Source organism: Crassostrea angulata, chromosome 5 (assembly GCF_025612915.1).
Source record: "Crassostrea angulata isolate pt1a10 chromosome 5, ASM2561291v2, whole genome shotgun sequence".
NCBI classification, from domain to species: Eukaryota; Metazoa; Mollusca; class Bivalvia; order Ostreida; family Ostreidae; genus Magallana; species Magallana angulata.
Window position 1 is genome coordinate 4,602,151 of NC_069115.1, and position 19,488 is coordinate 4,621,638.

General features: G+C 31.8%; 2 protein-coding genes across 2 annotated transcripts; both read right to left on the reverse strand.

The window, feature by feature from the left end:
* Positions 1–3,920: 3,920 nt before the first annotated feature.
* On the reverse strand, positions 3,921–11,336 carry LOC128183649 (uncharacterized). The gene is made up of 3 exons (XM_052852752.1): positions 11,332–11,336; positions 5,661–5,745; positions 3,921–4,757 (listed from the first exon to the last, which is right to left on the reverse strand). The coding sequence occupies exons 1-3, from the start codon at positions 11,334–11,336 to the stop codon at positions 4,206–4,208; spliced, it is 642 nt and encodes a 213-aa protein (XP_052708712.1). The 3' UTR covers positions 3,921–4,205.
* A 3,667-nt stretch (positions 11,337–15,003) lies between these two features.
* LOC128185897 (uncharacterized) lies at positions 15,004–19,261 on the reverse strand. Its single transcript, XM_052855601.1, has 2 exons — positions 19,129–19,261; positions 15,004–16,370 (listed from the first exon to the last, which is right to left on the reverse strand). Exon 2 carries the CDS (start codon positions 16,368–16,370, stop codon positions 15,087–15,089), a length of 1,284 nt encoding a protein of 427 aa, XP_052711561.1. The 5' UTR covers positions 19,129–19,261; the 3' UTR covers positions 15,004–15,086.
* Positions 19,262–19,488: the final 227 nt, after the last annotated feature.

Here is a 19,488-nt window from a genome sequence, read left to right on the forward strand (position 1 = left end):
TCTATCTATCAACAATTACCAATTTCATCTCTCTGAATCATTCTGTGAATGCAGGTTGCACTACAGTATTAAATTTTACTATATATTCTTACCAAAATTGCATTGCTTTACATACAGATTAAAAATTCAAAACGAACTTCTGGAAAAAGTTCTCTTGACATCTTTTTAAACAACGCTTCATTAACAATTTTCTGGCAAAATACACACGTGCATCCAGCAAGGCGTGAGACTTTGTTTACCTCGAAGTTACACATGTGCTTGAAAATCAAGCCTGGGCCTTTTCACCCCCCCCCCCCCCTCCGGAAACAACACGCATCAAAAATTGAAATGACCTCGCATTATTACAAAACTGGGATAGTTAGACCTCTTACACATTGTTTTTCATCTCATAAAAAAATCAGCTCCTGTCTCGAGCGGAAACGCCCCAAATTCAAAGAATTATTTTGCATCAGCCATGTTTTGACGTGAACCTTCAGTGAAATACTGTAGTGACACCTGCAATAAAACTCATTTTTACTTATCGCAAAATAAACATAAATAAATTGATTAATACTCATTGTGTTGTGTGACTTAAAATTTTTTTTTAAATATCTACTCATTTCAGAAAGTTATGAGCGATTTTTTAACACCACGGTGTACACGGTGGCCACCGATTTATGAAAATATGATCAAAGTTATACTGTATGCATTAACACGGTGTTTTGATATTCAGTGGTTTTTTGGTTTTATATTGACAAGTGATATATGAAATTGTATAAAATCACGCAAATTAATTGATATCATGTGGACCCCAGAAATTAAGTCAGCAAAATATACGATGACCCTGCCTCTGGGGGTGGGGTAGAGAAAACGTCATTATTTCATACAATTTATGAAAATATTGAGAACCTTTGTCCAAAATAGCATGGGTTGGTTCTAATCTAACTAACATGAGTGATACAATACATCTCAGCTGTTTTCCGCTTTCGTATCAATATTTCTCAATTTTGGACATAGATTGAGCATTTCTTACTGTAACACAAGGGCCTAAACAACCGATTTTATTTGAAATTCACACCCCGTAGAAGATTTTGTTGTTTACGACGATGAATACTACATCGTATTTGATCTGCTGAAAATTTTCCGGACAGTTTAGACGGTCCGATCTATTATAAATGGCCCATTGTTTTGAGGTAGTAGAACATTTCAGAGGAAATCTGGGCTAATTTTGCATGCATCATTAAAAACAAAATAAGCGTGCTGCTGGCTACAAAACCACATTGTTTGTCATTTTTCGTCTAAACACACTGATTTAACACCTAAAACATAGGAAAAACAATTTTTAACACGGCAAACATGTTTTCCTGCAGGTTGCACTACAGTATTAAATTTTACTATATATTCTTACCAAAATTGCATAACTTTACATACAGATTAAAATTTAAAACGAACTTCTGGAAAAATCCTCTTGACATCTTTTTAAACAACGCTTCATTTACAATTTTCTAGCAAAATACGCCCGTGCATCCAGCAAGGCGTGAGACTGTGTTTACCTCGAAGTTACACATGTGCTTGAAAATCAAGCCCGGGCCTTTTCACCCCCCCCCCCCCCTCCGGAAACAACACGCATCAAAAATTGAAATGACCTCGCATTATTACAAAACTGGGATAGTTAGACCTCTTACACATTGTTTTTCGTCTCATAAAAAATTAGCTCCTGTCTCGAGCGGAAACGCCCTTGCATACGTGAACCTTCAGTGAAATACTGTAGTGACACCTGCAATCCCCATCTTCCCAAGTCAAGGGTTTCTGATCCGCTCCGCTCTACATAAACCCTTGACAGAAAAGTTAACGATTACGCCATCTAGTGAGACTACTCATTTTTAAACCTTTGTGATCTCTTGTTCTGACCAATCAGAGAATGCTTTATAAACAGAAACAGTATAGCAATATGGCTGCTCCCATGAACAAAATCAAATCCGTAGAAAATATAGATCCACTCGGAATAAAACCCGATACCAGTAAGTCAAATACTTATTATTCCGTCTCAAATTTATTTGACAATGGTTCAACATTAACCAATTCACAATTAACATCATTATTGAAACAACGTTTTTTATTGGATCATGCAAACTTGTATTACACCTACCAGCGTGCGCGGTTTTTAACCCCGTCAAACTCTGCCTATTCGGTCAAGGGTTTATGTAGAGAAGAGCGAATCAGAAACCCTTGACTTGGGAAAATGTGTAATGTCAAGAGACGCTTTTTAATATACATAGAATTTTTTTTGCAGTATCCAGACAAAGAATTTTTGAAAATATTTAAAATAAATTATACAGTATGTTATTATAAAAACCGTCGTATGTTGTTTTAAATATCATAACCGTCGAGTATGTTTTGCTTTTTAATAATACAGATCGTTTTATATATTTATTTTATTCCTTCTTAAAATGCCTCTTTCTCGGTACATTTTTTGTAAAGATAAATATTTTACTTATAAAAAATTGTGCATTTAATCTAACAAATATTGAATAACAATAAATTGTCGAAATGAAAAGGTATCCAGATATATTTTTTTTAATCCAGAGGCATCTGAGCGAAGCTAGGTCTAAGAACCAGTGCGAGGGAAAAAGAAAGACTGAACCTACAGATTTATTAAGAAAAATAAATTGGCAGCATCCCATCCTAGTTTCTATACGCTGTCCCAAAATATCCTCGATTCACATTTTGCTTAAATACTTGATATTTATAAATTCCTAGGGGTTCGATCGATGTTCACTCAATACTATGAAACTTTTTAAGATTTCTTCTTTTAAACACCCATCTAGCTAATTACACGGCGAAAAAAGTTATCTCTACTTGGATTTCTTTTCTGCAACAGACCCGGATGATAAAGTTGAAAAATTGTGCGAGGTATTCCGAGTGACTGCCGAATGGAACAAAAGATGTCACCATTTGTCATTATCAAATCTCCATAAGAAATTTGATTTCGTTTTGTTTTTCGGTGTTAAAAGAATGATTACGTGTGAAGGAAGTTATCTTGGCTATTTTCCCTTTCATATATTACAAGTGCACTTCATTCCCAGGTTTGTTTATTTTTATCAACAATTATATTAACAGTTGTCTAATGTAACTGTCCCGCATAAATATTTTCTGACAGACTATGTATCACCCCTACTCTGTGGTATTTTATATTAAACTCAAAATTTAAGGTTTCATGGGGTTTGAAGACACGTTTCGGGTTTCGCACAAGGTTTGGTGATTCTTTCGAGATACGAAAGCAAAGACAAAGATAGTGATGTGATCTGTCACTATGGCCGCGATTGATTTTACCAAAAGGTGTACACCGTGTACACTTTTGTAAATCAAGTGCAAAGGTGTAGCGTTTAGGTGTACACCGTGTGTACACTTTTCTACACCGAGTCAGGGGCATGTGTTGTTGGGTGTAGCACTGAAACCAATATGCCGGACGAATGTTATGATGGAAACTTGGAAAACGCTTTTAAGTAATGTAACGGATTAAAAAGTTGTCTTTTGTATGAAAGCCATTACATTTGAAGTGTGTGTTTATTTTATTGCATTTACAACGTTATTAAAAAAACCATATTATTTGTCGCAAAATAGCAGATTCTTTGTTAAAACTGTTCCGTCATATTCATTTTTTACTTCCCTACACCATGTACACTACACCATTGAAGTGGACTTGATATACAATACAAAATTTTTACACCGTTGTATACCGGTGTACACCAAATTAAGCTTAATCAAGCGCGCCCTATAATTTAGAGGTGGATAAAACATGTGTACTAAGTGAACTCGCTCTTTTACTCAAACTGCGATCACTCTGTTGATTAGATTTTAATTCTGTCTTGGCTTAGATAAAGGAATAATACATGAATTGTCGCAAGTCTCCTACCTTACTGTTACAGTATGCAACTTAACATTCAAAAGTGTAGTAGAGTCGATTATTGTTTTATTATATCATTTGGAAGAGCAGAATATATGATATATTTAGAAAGGTTAAAAAAAAAAAATAAATGGCGACAGCTTTGTATCATCTACGTGAGATCCCAATTCACAATAGCATAAGATATTATAGGGAGCGTTGACATTTCTGTAATTTTGCATTTTCAGTTTTTATTTCTTTAATACATTTATTTAATATAAAACCAATACAAACTTTGCATTGTGGTTATTGTAGATGGAAAGTACAGGAAAACTGGTGCTTAACTGAAAATTACCATGGAATATGGATTACGGTTGACCAATAAAAAACGATTCCAGCTAGCCTTTACGGCAACATCTGCCGATTGTTTAATTACAGCAAGACCAGAATAATTTCGACAGTCAACGTAATGGTTAATTCGACCCAGTACGGCCCCGGCTCCAAGGTAGTTGTATTGGCTCCAAAATGTTCCGTATCTGATTATTGGTTTATTCAGTATGAATCGTGCATTTGAAACTGACATCGATGGCGCATCACTTGAACTGCTTGCAATCATTAAGTTGAAACCGTAGTACCGGAAAGCGAACCCCCCTCCACAATAACTTATTTGATGGTTGTCGGTGCCAGTCACGTCATCGTATACCACTACGAACCAGTTACGACTTGGATAGGTGCTTGTTAGATGGTTATATACCAATCTTGCAACTTCTTGGTTGGAACTGTCAATGTTGTGATGTACTATACTCAAAGTACTATTCAGATCATTCATGCGAACAACTGTACTGCCAGCATTAACGATGGCAATAAGTGACAACCATATCAGCAATTTCATCTAAAATGAAATAAACAGTAAACATTTTTTTAAGTGGAAGACTAGCTATGTTTTTTTTAATTTTATTTTTGTTTAAAATACAGGTTTTATGTCAGATATTTTACCAAACATGATACATTTATTAAAGTGATAGGGACACTCTCAGATCTCAATATGATTGAAAGTATCTCGTATATGATATCACAATACAAATACCGTTTTGAATTCGTAGTATTTAAATTACACAGTGTTTGACAATAAAATACAGTGTTAATGTCTTATATAGGTAAACCAAGTAAAAGTTCCAGGTTGCGAACTCATGACTTGAGGGTGTCATTTGAGCTGTCATTTAAACCAATTGCGTTCACCTGTTAGAACCCAAAATTGTGAAAAGATATTATTTAATTAATATTAGGTTGTGTTTAATTGAAAAAAAAGTATGTAACAATATGGATGTTTCCAATACATCCGTCTGTAGGCTGTGTGTTAAAAATAAACCAACTACTAATACATGTATCATATTTTATTTTGATTCTTAAAAAGGATTAACATTCTTAAAATTATATCCTTAATATTTTTTTTGAAACAGAGATCTTCTTCTCGGGTATATCACTACAAAAAATGGCCACGGTCAATCGGTTCTCTTTAATACGCGTATTTATTGCACAGTGTAGGCCAGCTATTTCAAAACCAAGGACATTTTGTATTATAAAAGACTTTGGACATTTCAGGCCATACACATTATTAATTAAATAAGTTAATTAGATGAATTGAATACAAGTTATTCTTGTTAACAATGATTCCTGATGTGATTTTAAATTGATAAATTGTTGATGATATTCTTGATGTTTCATCTATTGCCTAAAATCTTATGTCTTTTTTAAATTACAAATTAATCTTGCAACAGAAAAACACTTATCTCACCTTGCTATAGACAGTGCAGCGTATTGTTTCTAGTTGGAATTTTCGGGATGGTTCCCTAGGTATCCTCAGTGATGGATGCCAAATACTGAACTCAAAAATATTGTATTTATATACGTATAAGAAAATCTAGAGTGAGGTTTAGTCATTGAGTATATTATTGGTTGTTTTATATATTGTAGGCGGAGTCTAATTCTTAGAGTAGAAGAATCAAATAGGCTTAAAAATTAATATAATTTGGAGCAATATTTTTGAGGCATAATAAGTTTGTTTGTAAACCCATTAATTTTAAAAATTGCAGAAATACTGTGGAAAGGAATCCGTACATACCATTAAAAGGTTGATTAACAAATGAACGTAATTTGTGATTTAATTCTCTGACATAGGACTCTATGAGAAAGGAAACAGAATAGAAATATAAAAAAAGTATTGAACATTCGTGAAATAATCAGCACAAACAAAACATTTAAATAATTGTATATAATTTTTTAAGTGTTTGCTATAACTTGTTAGACATAGATTAAGTTGGAATATTTTAAAACAAATTTTCAAGGTAATTTTCATTTCAAAGAAATAAAAAGGAAAAACGAGGTGTTCCATGCTTATCTTAGATGGTTTGTAAATGTTTTCTGATATGAGTTAAAGATTAATATTTGTTTTTAACATATTGAATTTCATATTTTCTTTTACGGTTCGATCGGTCTCTCAGATACGATAATACTTTAAAATTCAACAACGACGACTTTAGCTACATTTTGCCTAAAAATTAATATTGTATTAAGAATTATTCATTCCTAAAAATGTATATGGCTTGTATGATATGTATTTTAAAACTGTAAGTATTTGGTTAAAGATAAAATGTGATAGCATGATAGATAACATGTGTTAGCAAAACAATAAAAATACGTCGTGCGGTTTGAATTTCAAAGTACAATATAATGTTGGACGAAGCCTCAAAATCATGAAGCATCTTTAAAAGAAAAAAAGACAATAACAAACCGTGAACCATCTCAAACATCCATTTAACGAAATACAAATTCAAAGCAGAGCAACACGGACCTCCAAATAGATAGAGTAATCGTATCATAGAATTTACGAAAAGATGACGCCAAGCGAGACTGTTAATTGATAGTCCTGTTTTATCAACTTGTTTGCCATTAGCTTGCGTCTTAGAAACTGTTCATACGAAGAGCATGTCCTTGCGTATCGAATCAACTGAGTGACAAAAACACCATACGCAGGTTATGAAGGTGTATTGCTACATAAGTAAGGAAAGTTGACTATAGACAAATTGAAGTCGTCGCGTTTATCATAGTGTTTTGTTGTTAGGTTACCATCAATGTCTATTTCCAGTAAAATATCCAAATATAAAACAGATGACACAGACTCTGTTGTATTCAGTCAAAATTTCAATAATTCTTGAAATATAAATATATAAATCAATATTTTAAAAAATGGAGTTGCATGTATATGAATAATAAAGACACACATTTGACTAGGATTTATTGTTTGTTTTTTTATCAGTTTACAAAATTTGACTTGTCTAACACTGCTTCATAACCTTTAACAGCAAAACACTATTCAACACTTTCGAGTGAGTAGAGTAAAAAATTCTGTCCTTCAAATAATTCTGTATTGTTTATTTCTTGAATACTTGTAATATTTTTACAAAAAAAACAGTGTCGAGAACTGTAAGTGTCTTGTTTGAAACTTTGACCCTTTTTGTAACAAGTAGCTAAGTGGTTCGAGGGCTCCGACTTGTTTCTTGATGGTCCTGGAATTCCCTAAAAAAAACAAGGTTCATTATTGGCCGTAAAGTGCATAATTAATTATTTTAAAAAGTGTGAATTTGGAAATGAAATGCCCTTTTTCTTATGTTCTGATTTATGTTTATGCATATGTAATTTATAACAAAAAAACACTTGAAATTATTTGAATTTGTTTATATATATTTACTTCTCAAATTATTTAAAAGAGATTTTATTTGGTTATTTTCTACAAACACTGAATGCCTAAAAAAGGATAGTGTAAAGATAATTAACACTACTCGCTATAAGTATCATTTTTCGGGGAAGGGGGGGGGGGAATCCAAAAAATAAAGTAAAAAAACGATAATCCAAGCACATTGAGTTCTATACTGTTTGATATTTCTGTTTTGTTGTACTAGTCTTTTAAAGTATAATTATTGTGTCATGAAGTTTAAAGGGTAATATTTTTTTTTTAATTTGTTGTATTTGTAGACTCGTAAATACATAACAAAATATTGACATTTTAGATTGTAAAGCTTAAAATTCCAACTGCGATGCCATTTGGAGAAAACAAATTAATCATATTTTAAAATGTTAACTCATATATTTTTATTTGATAATCAATGTAACCATACTAAGATTGCCCACGTAATTTAAAGTCCTTTGATTAATTATCTTGGGGAAAAACACTTAAATTTCATAATGATGGATCAGTGTTTTATTAAAGACTTTTGCATTGCAAACATTTAGTCCCGCAGAATTTCCTACTGAATTAAATTATCTCCTAATAATAATACACTATACCAGTTTACAGTAATAGTCACCAAAGACAACAAGTGTTCCTTATTTTACCCGTGACATTCTGATATTAGTGAACTTCTTAATTTCAGACCATTACTATTGAATACAGTACCTATTTCCTTCCAAATTGGACTGCCCAAGGTTAATTAACAATGAAATTTAATGGCCTTGAAACTCCCTGATATTTTTTCATACAGATCTGCATATATCCATTATTATACTTTCATGTTATATACTTATATCTGATTGGTTAAGTCGCAGTTGATGATCCATTCTATTACCCTCAGCATTAGCAACACACTTGGCAACGGGTAACACAACGAATTGTTCAAGCGCGTAAATTATGCGAGTACGGTTCGCCATAGTATTCACATCATTGCAATATAAAAGCAGTAACGTTTTCTTTGAAATTAAGACATTCAGTAAATACAATTTTAAAACATATATAGTCAAACTGCATCAATATGATAAAAATCTAGGGGTTAGAAAAGCTTTATTTTGATTTCAAATTATATTCGAAATTTTTTTATTAATTTTAAAGAGGCTGACATGGTTGTAGACGCAATCGACCTTGAACTGGTTTTACTAAGTGCTTGGGACACGAGAACTACTTTCACAATAAAATACATGAAGTAGGCGCGGACTTTCAATATCCTGTGTGAAACTAAACCTTTGTTTACATAGCGTAGAATTGTAAGCTCTGTAACTCGCTTATAACTCAACAAATGGCATTCAAAATTTTTGTTGCATATTAAAAATGCCTTACTGAAGCATTGTAAAATGAAAATTGGAAAAATAATTTTCGACCAAAATCGTGACCATGCCCCTTTAAGTAGATACTTACATGATTCTAAAAGACTTTGTAATGTTCATCCAAACTACTAGTGTCGTCAAGTGCCTCGAAAACCCACTCATTAATATTAGATTCTATTTTGGCTTTTCTTAAAAACCAGGTCACTAGTTAAAAGCGTTTAATATTGAATTCAAATGTTGTTAAGTTCTAATTTTAAATGCCGCATCCAAAGTACGATGATGCGTTATGGTATTTATTTCTTCTTATGCTGTGTCATATATTATTTAGTTATTGTTTTGATTTTTTAAATACATGTGCATACTTTATTTTACACATTTCGTCTTGTTACAGTTCTGTGTTACCACTGTTCATGGACAAACACCCCTTGCCTACAGAATTCTCCTCGTACATAAGCACTGTGTTTTGTATCTTGACCTGTTTAAGCAAAAAATAGGATAACTTTTAAGTAGTTATGAATTGCTTTGACGACAATAAAAATTCCCACAAAATGTACTGCTTTTTTGCTGAAAAGTTATTTTTAGATATAGATCATCATTATTTGACATTGTACGGTTGTAACTTGATAGTAACTATTTCAAAGACATCTTTTATGATTCTACACTAGTATTGAAAGTAACACATGTACCTGCATTACGATCAATTTCATATAATGTGCCACATAAGATATATAAAAAGAAAAGTGTATATAAGAAAAACTCATTGTATATAAAAAAAAAAACATACACATATATATAAGATAAACTCAAATTTATAAAAATAAGCAGCTTTATATATAAAGGAATTGCAAATATATATAAAGAATTTTGTATATATATATATATATATATATATATATATATATATATATATATATATATATATATATATATATATATATATATATATATATATATATATATATGGATTAATTAATTCAGTTTAAATTGCTTTTTTATATCTCTCATTAGCACCTTGAAAATTGGGCTTCTCCCCATGCCACTTCCATTAAGCGCCTCGAGGTGAAAATGTGCTTAAGCATGGCGATCGTTAACGCTGACAATACATGATTGATCATAATTTCTTTGATCTCTGATTAGTGGATATAAAGATAACAAGACGATACCTATTTTTGTGTTTTTTTAATGTAAAATTATTGTGAAAAAGATTCTCTCAAGGTGATCGAAACTCGTGGTAAATGTAGCATTCGATTTCACATTTAGTTTCGGGACTCTTCTAGTGTTGTCCAAGTCGACACGTTAAATTCAAAGTCCGATAACTCAAACTTGTTTACCAACAAAAATTACACATCATCGCCAATAAATGAAGTTTTCATATCTATCTACTGACGATTTACACAAAAGTAAGTGTATTGTTCTCAACGACAGTTTACCGTGCATGCGAGATAGAAATCAAAGTCGCTGTGTTCACGTGCTTGAGTGAACACAGAACTAAATTTTGGGCGTGATCGCTTATCAAACAACAACATTTTTTGTATTCTTTTTTAAAAGAAAAGATGCATGCGCTAAAATATAATTGCGCTAATGTACTGGCACTTGCATTTGCGCTAAAATACGTATGCGCCAAATTTTCTCGTTTTACAGTATATATATATATATATATATATATATATATATATATATATATATATATATATATATATATATATATATATATATATATATATATATATATATATATATATATATGCTGGATGCCCTCCCTTTAAATCTGCCACTGACTTTTCCCAAATCCCTGTGTTATCATGTAATGTAACATTTATTAGATCGTTCAAACTAATCACTGGGAGCATAATATTTCCGATCTTCTCCTCCGTAGGCGGGGTGTATCATGCAGACGCTGGGCTGAACTCAGTAAAGGTCACTCAGTGGTAAATTTTCGCTTTATATATTTATCACTGTTTTGTTTTTATATAACAGTACTGTTTAAATATACACGACCTAGCTTAATATATATACACAATTCTTTATATATATTGCCATTTCCTTTATATATAAAGCTGCTTATTTTTATATATTCGAGTTTATCTTATATATATGTGTGTGTTTTTATATATACAATGAGATTTTCTTATATAGACTTTTCTTTTTATATATCTTATGTGGCACTAACAGGCTTCTTTATAAACCTTATCTCATTGTAAATGTAGTGATTAGCAGATAATTTAAAGTATAGAGATCCTTGCAACATTTTGATATGACAAGAATATACTTGTATTTAAATTCAGATTTCTTGTATAATACCATTTTATCTGTAACATGATTATAAAGCATAGGCGTCGGAACCGGGGGGGGGGGGGGGGGGGGGGGCTTACCCCATTTTGAATGTTCACAATTTATTAATATACCAGTATTATGGTCAAAGGGATGTAATTCTTGGATGTTTAATGATTGTTGAAATCCTTGCACGCATCTATTTTTATTTGTGCCAAACAAGTTTTTAAAAAACATCATCGTGTACATAGAAGGTTTACAACAATAAGTATTTTGCTTTTTTCTGAATATATACTAGTTAGAGAAGTTTAAAGGACGAACACTGTGCTGGATAATTATGCCAGTGCCGAGGTGGCAATTTTGCATCTGCTTAAGATGCAGTTTCGTAAAAACCTATAAATACCAAATGATAAGACCATTGTCTGGAGAGTATATAATTACTTTTGTTTTAATGTGTCTCACCTGGCAGGTGAGATATTTACCTTTAAATAATAAAACCCCAAAGGAAAATGACAATTCCTTTAGGAGAATTTACCTTTCTACAGGAAATTTTTAAAATTCTACAGATTTTTTTTAATCCTGTAGTAATTATATTTCCTATAGGAGAAAAATATTTCCTGCAGGAATCTAGTTTTCCTAAACGAAATTACATTTTTGTAAGATTTCCTAACGGATTTTAGAATCTTATGAGATTTTTGTTCAAATCCCATCGAAATTTGAATTCATATACGAAGGTATTTTATTCCGATAGGAAATTTCAAATATCCTATAGAAAAAATATTTTCCTGTAGGAATTTATTTTTAAGGGTAAATATCACACCTGAGAGGTAAAATACATTAACAACAAAGGTGGATTTTAGACTCCTTAAGCAATGATCTATTTCATATTGCATATTTGAATAAAATATAGTGATTCAATGCTTATGTACTGACGATGTATGGAATATAGTGATTACATGGTCTAAATGTGACTATTGTTAGCCGATAATTTTCTTAGAATTTTACAGAAGTTTAGATATAAGTAGACATATTATCTGATAACTGACTTGGCGTAGGGATGTTTGACATGATATAACATCAAGTTTGTTAAAAAGGTAACCTCCGTCATATGATTTTGTTACTCTGATGTAGTGATATAGCTTAACTGCCTAAGGTATACCACTTTACATTTTCCGGCAAAATGCTTTACCTGCCGTGATGGTTTTGGTGATGAAAGCTTAAGACGCTGCTAATGACTGCATTTCTTTAACGCTGATATTTTTAGAAATTTTAGTGGTAAGCATATTGAGGAGAATCTTGATTTTGTCAAGTCGAACGATTTTAATCTCACTTTAACGCAGAGTAACTATAATATCTTTAAAAAAAAATTGATATTTATACCATCCAAATTTTGTTACGTATCCTCCAACAAATTCCAGATATTTTAAGTTTTACAAATTATTGTGTTCGCTACATGATCTGGACATATACTGCACTTATTTAAAATGTGTAAGGTCAAGGTCGAAAAAAGGTCAAATGAGGTCAAACTGTACAACAATGAAAGCATAAAGCATTTGATTAATTTAAGGAGAGGGCTACTCTTCGGTGTAGGTCCTCAGCGTGACAAACTGGTTATGTCACAGTTTTCTATTTTATTTTATTTATTCTTAATTTTAGGTGTTTGTAAATGCAAAAAATACCACTAAATGTCCGTAAAAAACTGCATTCATAAATTCAAAATACTTCATTTCTTATCACTACATACATAATTATAATACTATTAGGTAATAAGAACAAGTGCACTTAAGCTATAGAGAATGGGCCCTTTTTCAGTGCCGTTTTAATGTAGAAAATATCAACAAATTGCTTTTTTCTCGTAATAGTTAGGTACTGATGGATACTTCTGATTTATATGCACGCTTACATTTACCAAAATCAGCATACATTTTAAAAAAAATGAGGATTTTTAAATGCCTAAAAATAATCTAAATCCGGAAAAATCGAACCGAACCTACTTGAATTGTGTCTATTTAAATCAGAGGGAGGAGAAATTTAAATCAACATTGTTCTGTAGGTGGATCGATTGGCGCGTTTGCTGAATTATACTTTATGCATTATTTTACGTCTGAAAAAAAATCGAATAAAGTTTTGAAGTTGCATATTACCATTGTGACCAAACATAAATTCCTGACCATACAAAGATGATGGAAAGCAATTTAAAACGTGTCAATGTTTTACAGGGAGAACATTTGACAAACGTTTACCTGGATAGAACCCACGTGATTGTTTGAAATAATTTATACCATGCGTGGGTTCAAACATGGATCACGCAGGTAATAGCTTTTGCTTGCTTTAGGAAAAACCTTGAAATTTTCATACGTTTTTCATTTTTTGGGTACCAGCCTAATGTAGTACAAACTTCTTATTTTCACAAGAATTTTCTAAATGTATAATGCGTATTTTGTCTTTTCAACAAGTTTATACTCGGTTAGGCTGACAGTAAACAAAGGCTTTGAAATGAATGCTCGTCCTCGATTTACTATACAAAATCACGAATGTCGGCTGACCCCTACTATGTTGTAAAGCTTCGTGCTTTTTATACACAATAAATTCAGCGCTAAAACTTGTTAAATCTTGGAAGTTTTAATGGAATAGATATCAATAGATAATGTTAGGGGGAAAATATGCTTAATATGAAACTTCATTTTTTCACTTTTTACCGGTGCCCATAATTGCACTCGTCATTTGTCTAGGAAAATTACGGGTTTTTTTTTATACATCACTTTGAGCCGCGACAAAATGCCAAGAATTGTTAGATTTATTTATTCATGTTTTCACTGTAACACTAGCAGTAGATACAAAATTCAGACATACATACATTCATACAGTTCACAAACTGTTCATACTGTTCAAAAAATGACTTAAGATTGTTGATGGTGGCTGGGCGGTGTATCATTTGCCCAGTAGATCTCTCTTATTATTACAGATATCATTCTTTTCTAGCAATGAAGTATTATTAGATAAAATAAAGTCCACATGTTTTACTTTAAGCTTTAAATTTTCAAAAAAAATTCTATACCTTTATATAGATATTTTTCTCAATGAGATGAATATAGACCAAAACAAAGTCATCACCAGACAGCCATCTTGAACTAGGAACATAAACAAATATGCAGACATAATTTTAGATGATTGGCACAGGGATTGATAAGGCAGTCCCATTGAACACATCGAATAATTATGTCCCCCAAATGGATAAAAGATTTTATTTTCACTTTCAAATAATTGAAATTTATATTCACAAAATAAGAAAAACAGTAATTTAAGTTTGAATTTACATTATTCAATTGAATTTAATCTTATTTGAACCGTCTTTAAACTTCATAAATAAGATAAATGAAAAAATCGAATTTATGCTTAAACCTAAATTTAATGATTGTAACTGTGATAATTTGTCTGCAAAATCACTCTCATACTTTTGTTATTTAGATTTAGATGAGAGTTACGAAATCAAAATTTAAAAACTTCTGAAAAGAACATTTTTCGGATGCATTCAACAATAAAAAATGAAAATGAATTATAAATCTTTGAGCCATTTAATTGTTCAGCTTATCCTTTTCTACATATCATGCGTAATTAAAATATTAAGGGTATCCCCTGTTCCTTCAACAAAAACAAGTCCGTTTTATACATGATTTTTAATACCAAAAATGGAATTTCTTACTGAACTGCTAAAGACACTGTCTAAAAATTGGTATACTTCAACGTAGAAAAGTAAAATTTGACGAAAAAACTTTAATATTTTGTTTTCGTAATTTTAATGGCATTTTTAATAAAAGACTTAACTAGTTTAATTTAACAGGTAGTGAATCATTTTTCAGCCAAAAATAATCAGCTTGAATGGATATTCATCAGTGCTACGGTAATGATCATAGTCAGCCTCTACAGCAGGATTTGCCGACTGCTTAATGACAGCGAGAGCGGAGAAGTTTACACAGTCCACATTGTGATCTATGCTGCTCAAAACTGTTTTAGCTCCGTTACAAGATCGCACTCGTCCTCCTCCCCAAAAACCTCCATACTGGATATATGTGCAAACATCTGGGGTCCCTAGTATAATATCGGCTAAGTAAAACGATATTCCATCTGATGTTTTGCTTTTGCTGACTATCATGAAATTGTAACCATTGAATCGGAAAACATGATACCCGCCACAGTAGGATATTTGGTGGTCATCATTTCCTCTAACATCATCATAGACTACCACGAGCCAGGTGCGCCAATAAAACTTGTCACTGAGATGGTCATGTATCAAATCTGCAACAACCCAATTGGCTGATCCTTTATTATTACGTATGATATTCTTGGCATCGTTTGCTGAAACGGTTCTGAATTTACTGACGATTTCAGCGTCAGCTCTTTTCATGGCTCGTCTCATATTTTGAATTTTATTTACCCATTCTTGTTTGAGGCTCCTTAGAGAGTCTGGTAATTTAAGTTTATAGTACGCCATCTCAATTTGACTTCCAAGAAGAATTAGTCTGGTTAGTCCTAGCATAAATTCCTGAACGGCACGTCTATCATTGTTTGTTCCTTCAATTGCTGCTTCTAAAATATTATCAGAAAATACAAAATTGGACGAAACGATATGATTATACAGCAATCGAGTACTATGTTGAATGCCATTTTCATAAGCTCTTACAAATGATTCGTTATAAAAAGAAAACTCTACATTGGTTTTTGAATTGAAAAATCTCTGCAGTTCAATTTTCAAGGATAATATTCTCCGTTCGTAAGGATATAATTGCGTTCTAGTTCTGGACCAGTCAATCTGACGGGCAATTTCATCAAGTCTGACGTCTATTCTATCAAATCTGTTTTCGATGGTGGATAACATTCTGCGCATGTATCGTAGTTCTGCGGTCTCTGCCCCAATACCAGTTAGACCACTTAACAAACCAACAATTGGTCCCACCATTCCAAGGTATGGACTAACTTTTGTCAAAAGCTTTCCCATTGTGTTTTCAAAATTCTTATCAGCAATGGCCTGTGCCAGCTCTACGCCAGCACTTATTCCGGAGTTCACCAAGTGGTTCCCAGTGCTTGCAAGCACGCTCCTTGCAACAAGTATTACAGGAATTATGTATATTATCAACTTCATCTGAAAACAAAGTTAAAACAAATCAAAGTAACGATTTTTTCCATAGCTTTGAAGCTTTTACCGCTTATTTTTGATGATTTTATATCAAATAATTGTTAAAACATACAAAGTATATTCATTGACATGTATAATTATTTTGACGTCATGACTTAAGGAGGCTGGGTGGTAGACCATACTTACCTCCTTTAGATAAATAGTTTCAAATATATATAAATATTTTAATTTTGAATATAATATCTTTGTATTTTTTTAAATTCATTATAATTAATTGTAAAAAAAATATATCATTTTTAATTTTTATAAAATCAAATCTGATAGTAATTTGTTCATATGTAATAGAAAAAAAAAGACGGAGTTTAGTATGGCAAATATTACATTTTTGACAATAAAACAATTTTGACGCATTTTGTTCATATAAATATTTAGATTTTTAAAAAAAACTGCCATTATTAGAATTCGTAGTGGCTAAACTTTCGTGGTATTCGTCAGTGGATCTCCGCCACAAATTTACATCCTTGATGAAAAAAAAAAATTCAAAAAGGTTACTTTTCTTGAAACTGAAAACCGGATTAACATTCGATCCCACGAATAAGAAAGAAAAACCACAATCCACGAAAATGGCCCCCCACGTATTTAAATGATTCCATAATAAATCAAAACTCGGATTATTCTGTTTCATAACTCTTGTGTATCAACAGTACGGTTATAAGTCTTTATTTCCTCGCATCTAAAGTGCCTAGCTATGTTAACATTATAATTCAACGATTTAAGTTAAACGATTTAAGTGGTTTATAGTCCCATATTGTGAACCAAGAAAAATGCATATTAAGTCGGTATCCGCGAGCTTGGGAGTCTGCGGTACGAGCGCCTCGACCGTCGTTCTCCAGCTGTTCAATAACTTAAACTGACTGAAAACCACAATCACATACCTAACAAAACTAATTTTAACAAAAGCAAATAATAGAAAAAAAACAACTGTTGAAGAGTTACTTTGATGAAAATTTTTCTTAGATATACATGTATGTAATTTGTATTTTTATTTAGGGTGTCTAAGTCGCCAACCAAAAGTAATAAGGTCAAAATAAAGTTATTGTTTGTTTAAAATTGCCTCCCACCTTATTGAAATTTTCCCCCGCTGATAAGATTTCATCAACAGAATATTTAAAAACTTTTTGAGATGGATTTTTTTTTGACATTTTTAATAAGATAAACTTATTTCTAAAAAAAAAAATCCCCTCTGGGTATAAAAACCTCTAAGCAGCAATTCTAAACAAATATATATATTTTTTAAGAATGACCTTCGGTTAAATAAAGTCCCTCAACACCAGAAACAGGGGGTAAGGCGTCATGGCCAAGGGGAACATTTCACACGGTGGTTATAGATCTAATGGTAAGAACGCAATGCATACTTTTCGTATCCAATGTTGATAGCAAATGTTCATCTTAAAAAGGTTTGTTCCTTTTTTTCGGTACCTATTTCATGTCACATCTAGTCTAAAAATTCTGCATCATATATCATTTATCTTTGTATATTCATATTTACCAATGCCAAAAGAACATATTGAATATAATTGTTTTTTTAAAAAGTTACATATTTACAGAGTTTAGCAAGGCACTAAATTTTGTGGCGGAAGGTTTTCAAGAAGAAAATGAACAAATTTTATAACTCAATAGTTTTAAAGTACTGTTACTTTAGCGTCCTAATGTTCAGCGCAGACTAAATTTCTAGATGGTTTGTGTACTTCAATATATTTATGTTATTCTGTAAAAAATATATTTGAATAATATTTTGATATTTCTATCGATATTTTTTTTTTTTTTTGGGGGGGGGGGGCATATTTAGCGTTTATTTCATAGACGACAAGAAAAAAATAGCTTCAATTTTAGCCTAAAACTAGTTTATTTCATGCCTCAATTTTTTTTAGATGTAACCCCTACTTTTTTACTTTTACTGTTACATGAGACATAGAATGTTTGTAAATCAGCATACAGTTTTAGAAAGATGGCAGTACTATTATCTTTTTATTTGCATTATAATTTTGATCACTCCAAAATTTGGTAACAATCTTAACATATGCTCTTGTGTTCATTATGCTCTGGCATTTGAAGCCACCTTTAAAGCAAGTGATTTCAAACTTTGACTTATAAATTACTTTTATAGTCACTACATCATACATGTGTTCAACTTCATACTGTATTGAAAATATCAATAAATGATAGTTCAAACTATAGACATTTGTTTAATTACTTTAAATTATCAATTTCCATGCCACAATTTAGCAAAAGTTTGGGAAAATTATCATTTCTGTTGAGGGCCCCATATTTCCAAACAAAATGGCATATCCCATGGGTCACAAAAACAATAAATGAACATTTTAGCTCCCCATCTTTATGTCCAAGTGGTTTTCGAATGATTGACATTACTACATGTAGCTAGTATTTCAGGTACCAGCCGCCTTAATATAAGTGTCACCATAATTAAATCACTGTGTTAACTGTTTCTACTACTACTTCTACTACTATTTCTACATTTACCACTTATGCTGCTATACTGCAGCTACTATAAAAGTATTGTTAATTCTAAATAGACCGCGATGGACTCCAAACATAGTTTAGTAAACTGATTTTACTTGGTGTGATTGCTAATTGACAACATTTTGATGATATTCTTTGTGAATTATCTAGGCCTATTGCCTAAATTTTAGGACATTTTTTTAATATAAAAATTGTCCATGCAACAGAAAGGAACCTCTCTTACCTTGGTCTAGACAATGCAACGTATTGATTCTAGGTAATTTTTGGGTGACCCCCTAAAAATCCTCAGTGAGGTGGTTCCCTAGCTATCTTCAGTGAGGGGTAATTCTTGTATTTAGAAACATCAGATTGACACTAGTATAAGAAACGCATCAAGTGGAGTTAAGTCATTCAGTATATGACTGGCTGATTTGTATATTGTGGGCGGAGTCTAAATCTAACAGTAAAAAAATCAAATTTGGAATGAAACGTTTGATTGTAAAGCCATACAAGGAAATAAAATAGAAATCGTAGTATTTGATTTTATGGTGTTTTTTTTAAAGAATTATTGATCAAATATGAAACGGTGACCTCATCCAATTAG

Bases quoted from the DNA above. Each gene is read 5' to 3' on its own strand.
- LOC128183649 (XM_052852752.1), bottom strand. The intron at 4,758-5,660 runs GTGAGATAAGTG...ATTTCATTTTAG, and splicing joins GCTGCACTGTCTATAGCAAG to ATGAAATTGCTGATATGGTT.
- LOC128185897 (XM_052855601.1), bottom strand. From the start codon at position 16,370: ATGAAGTTGATAATATACATAATTCCTGTAATACTTGTTGCAAGGAGC.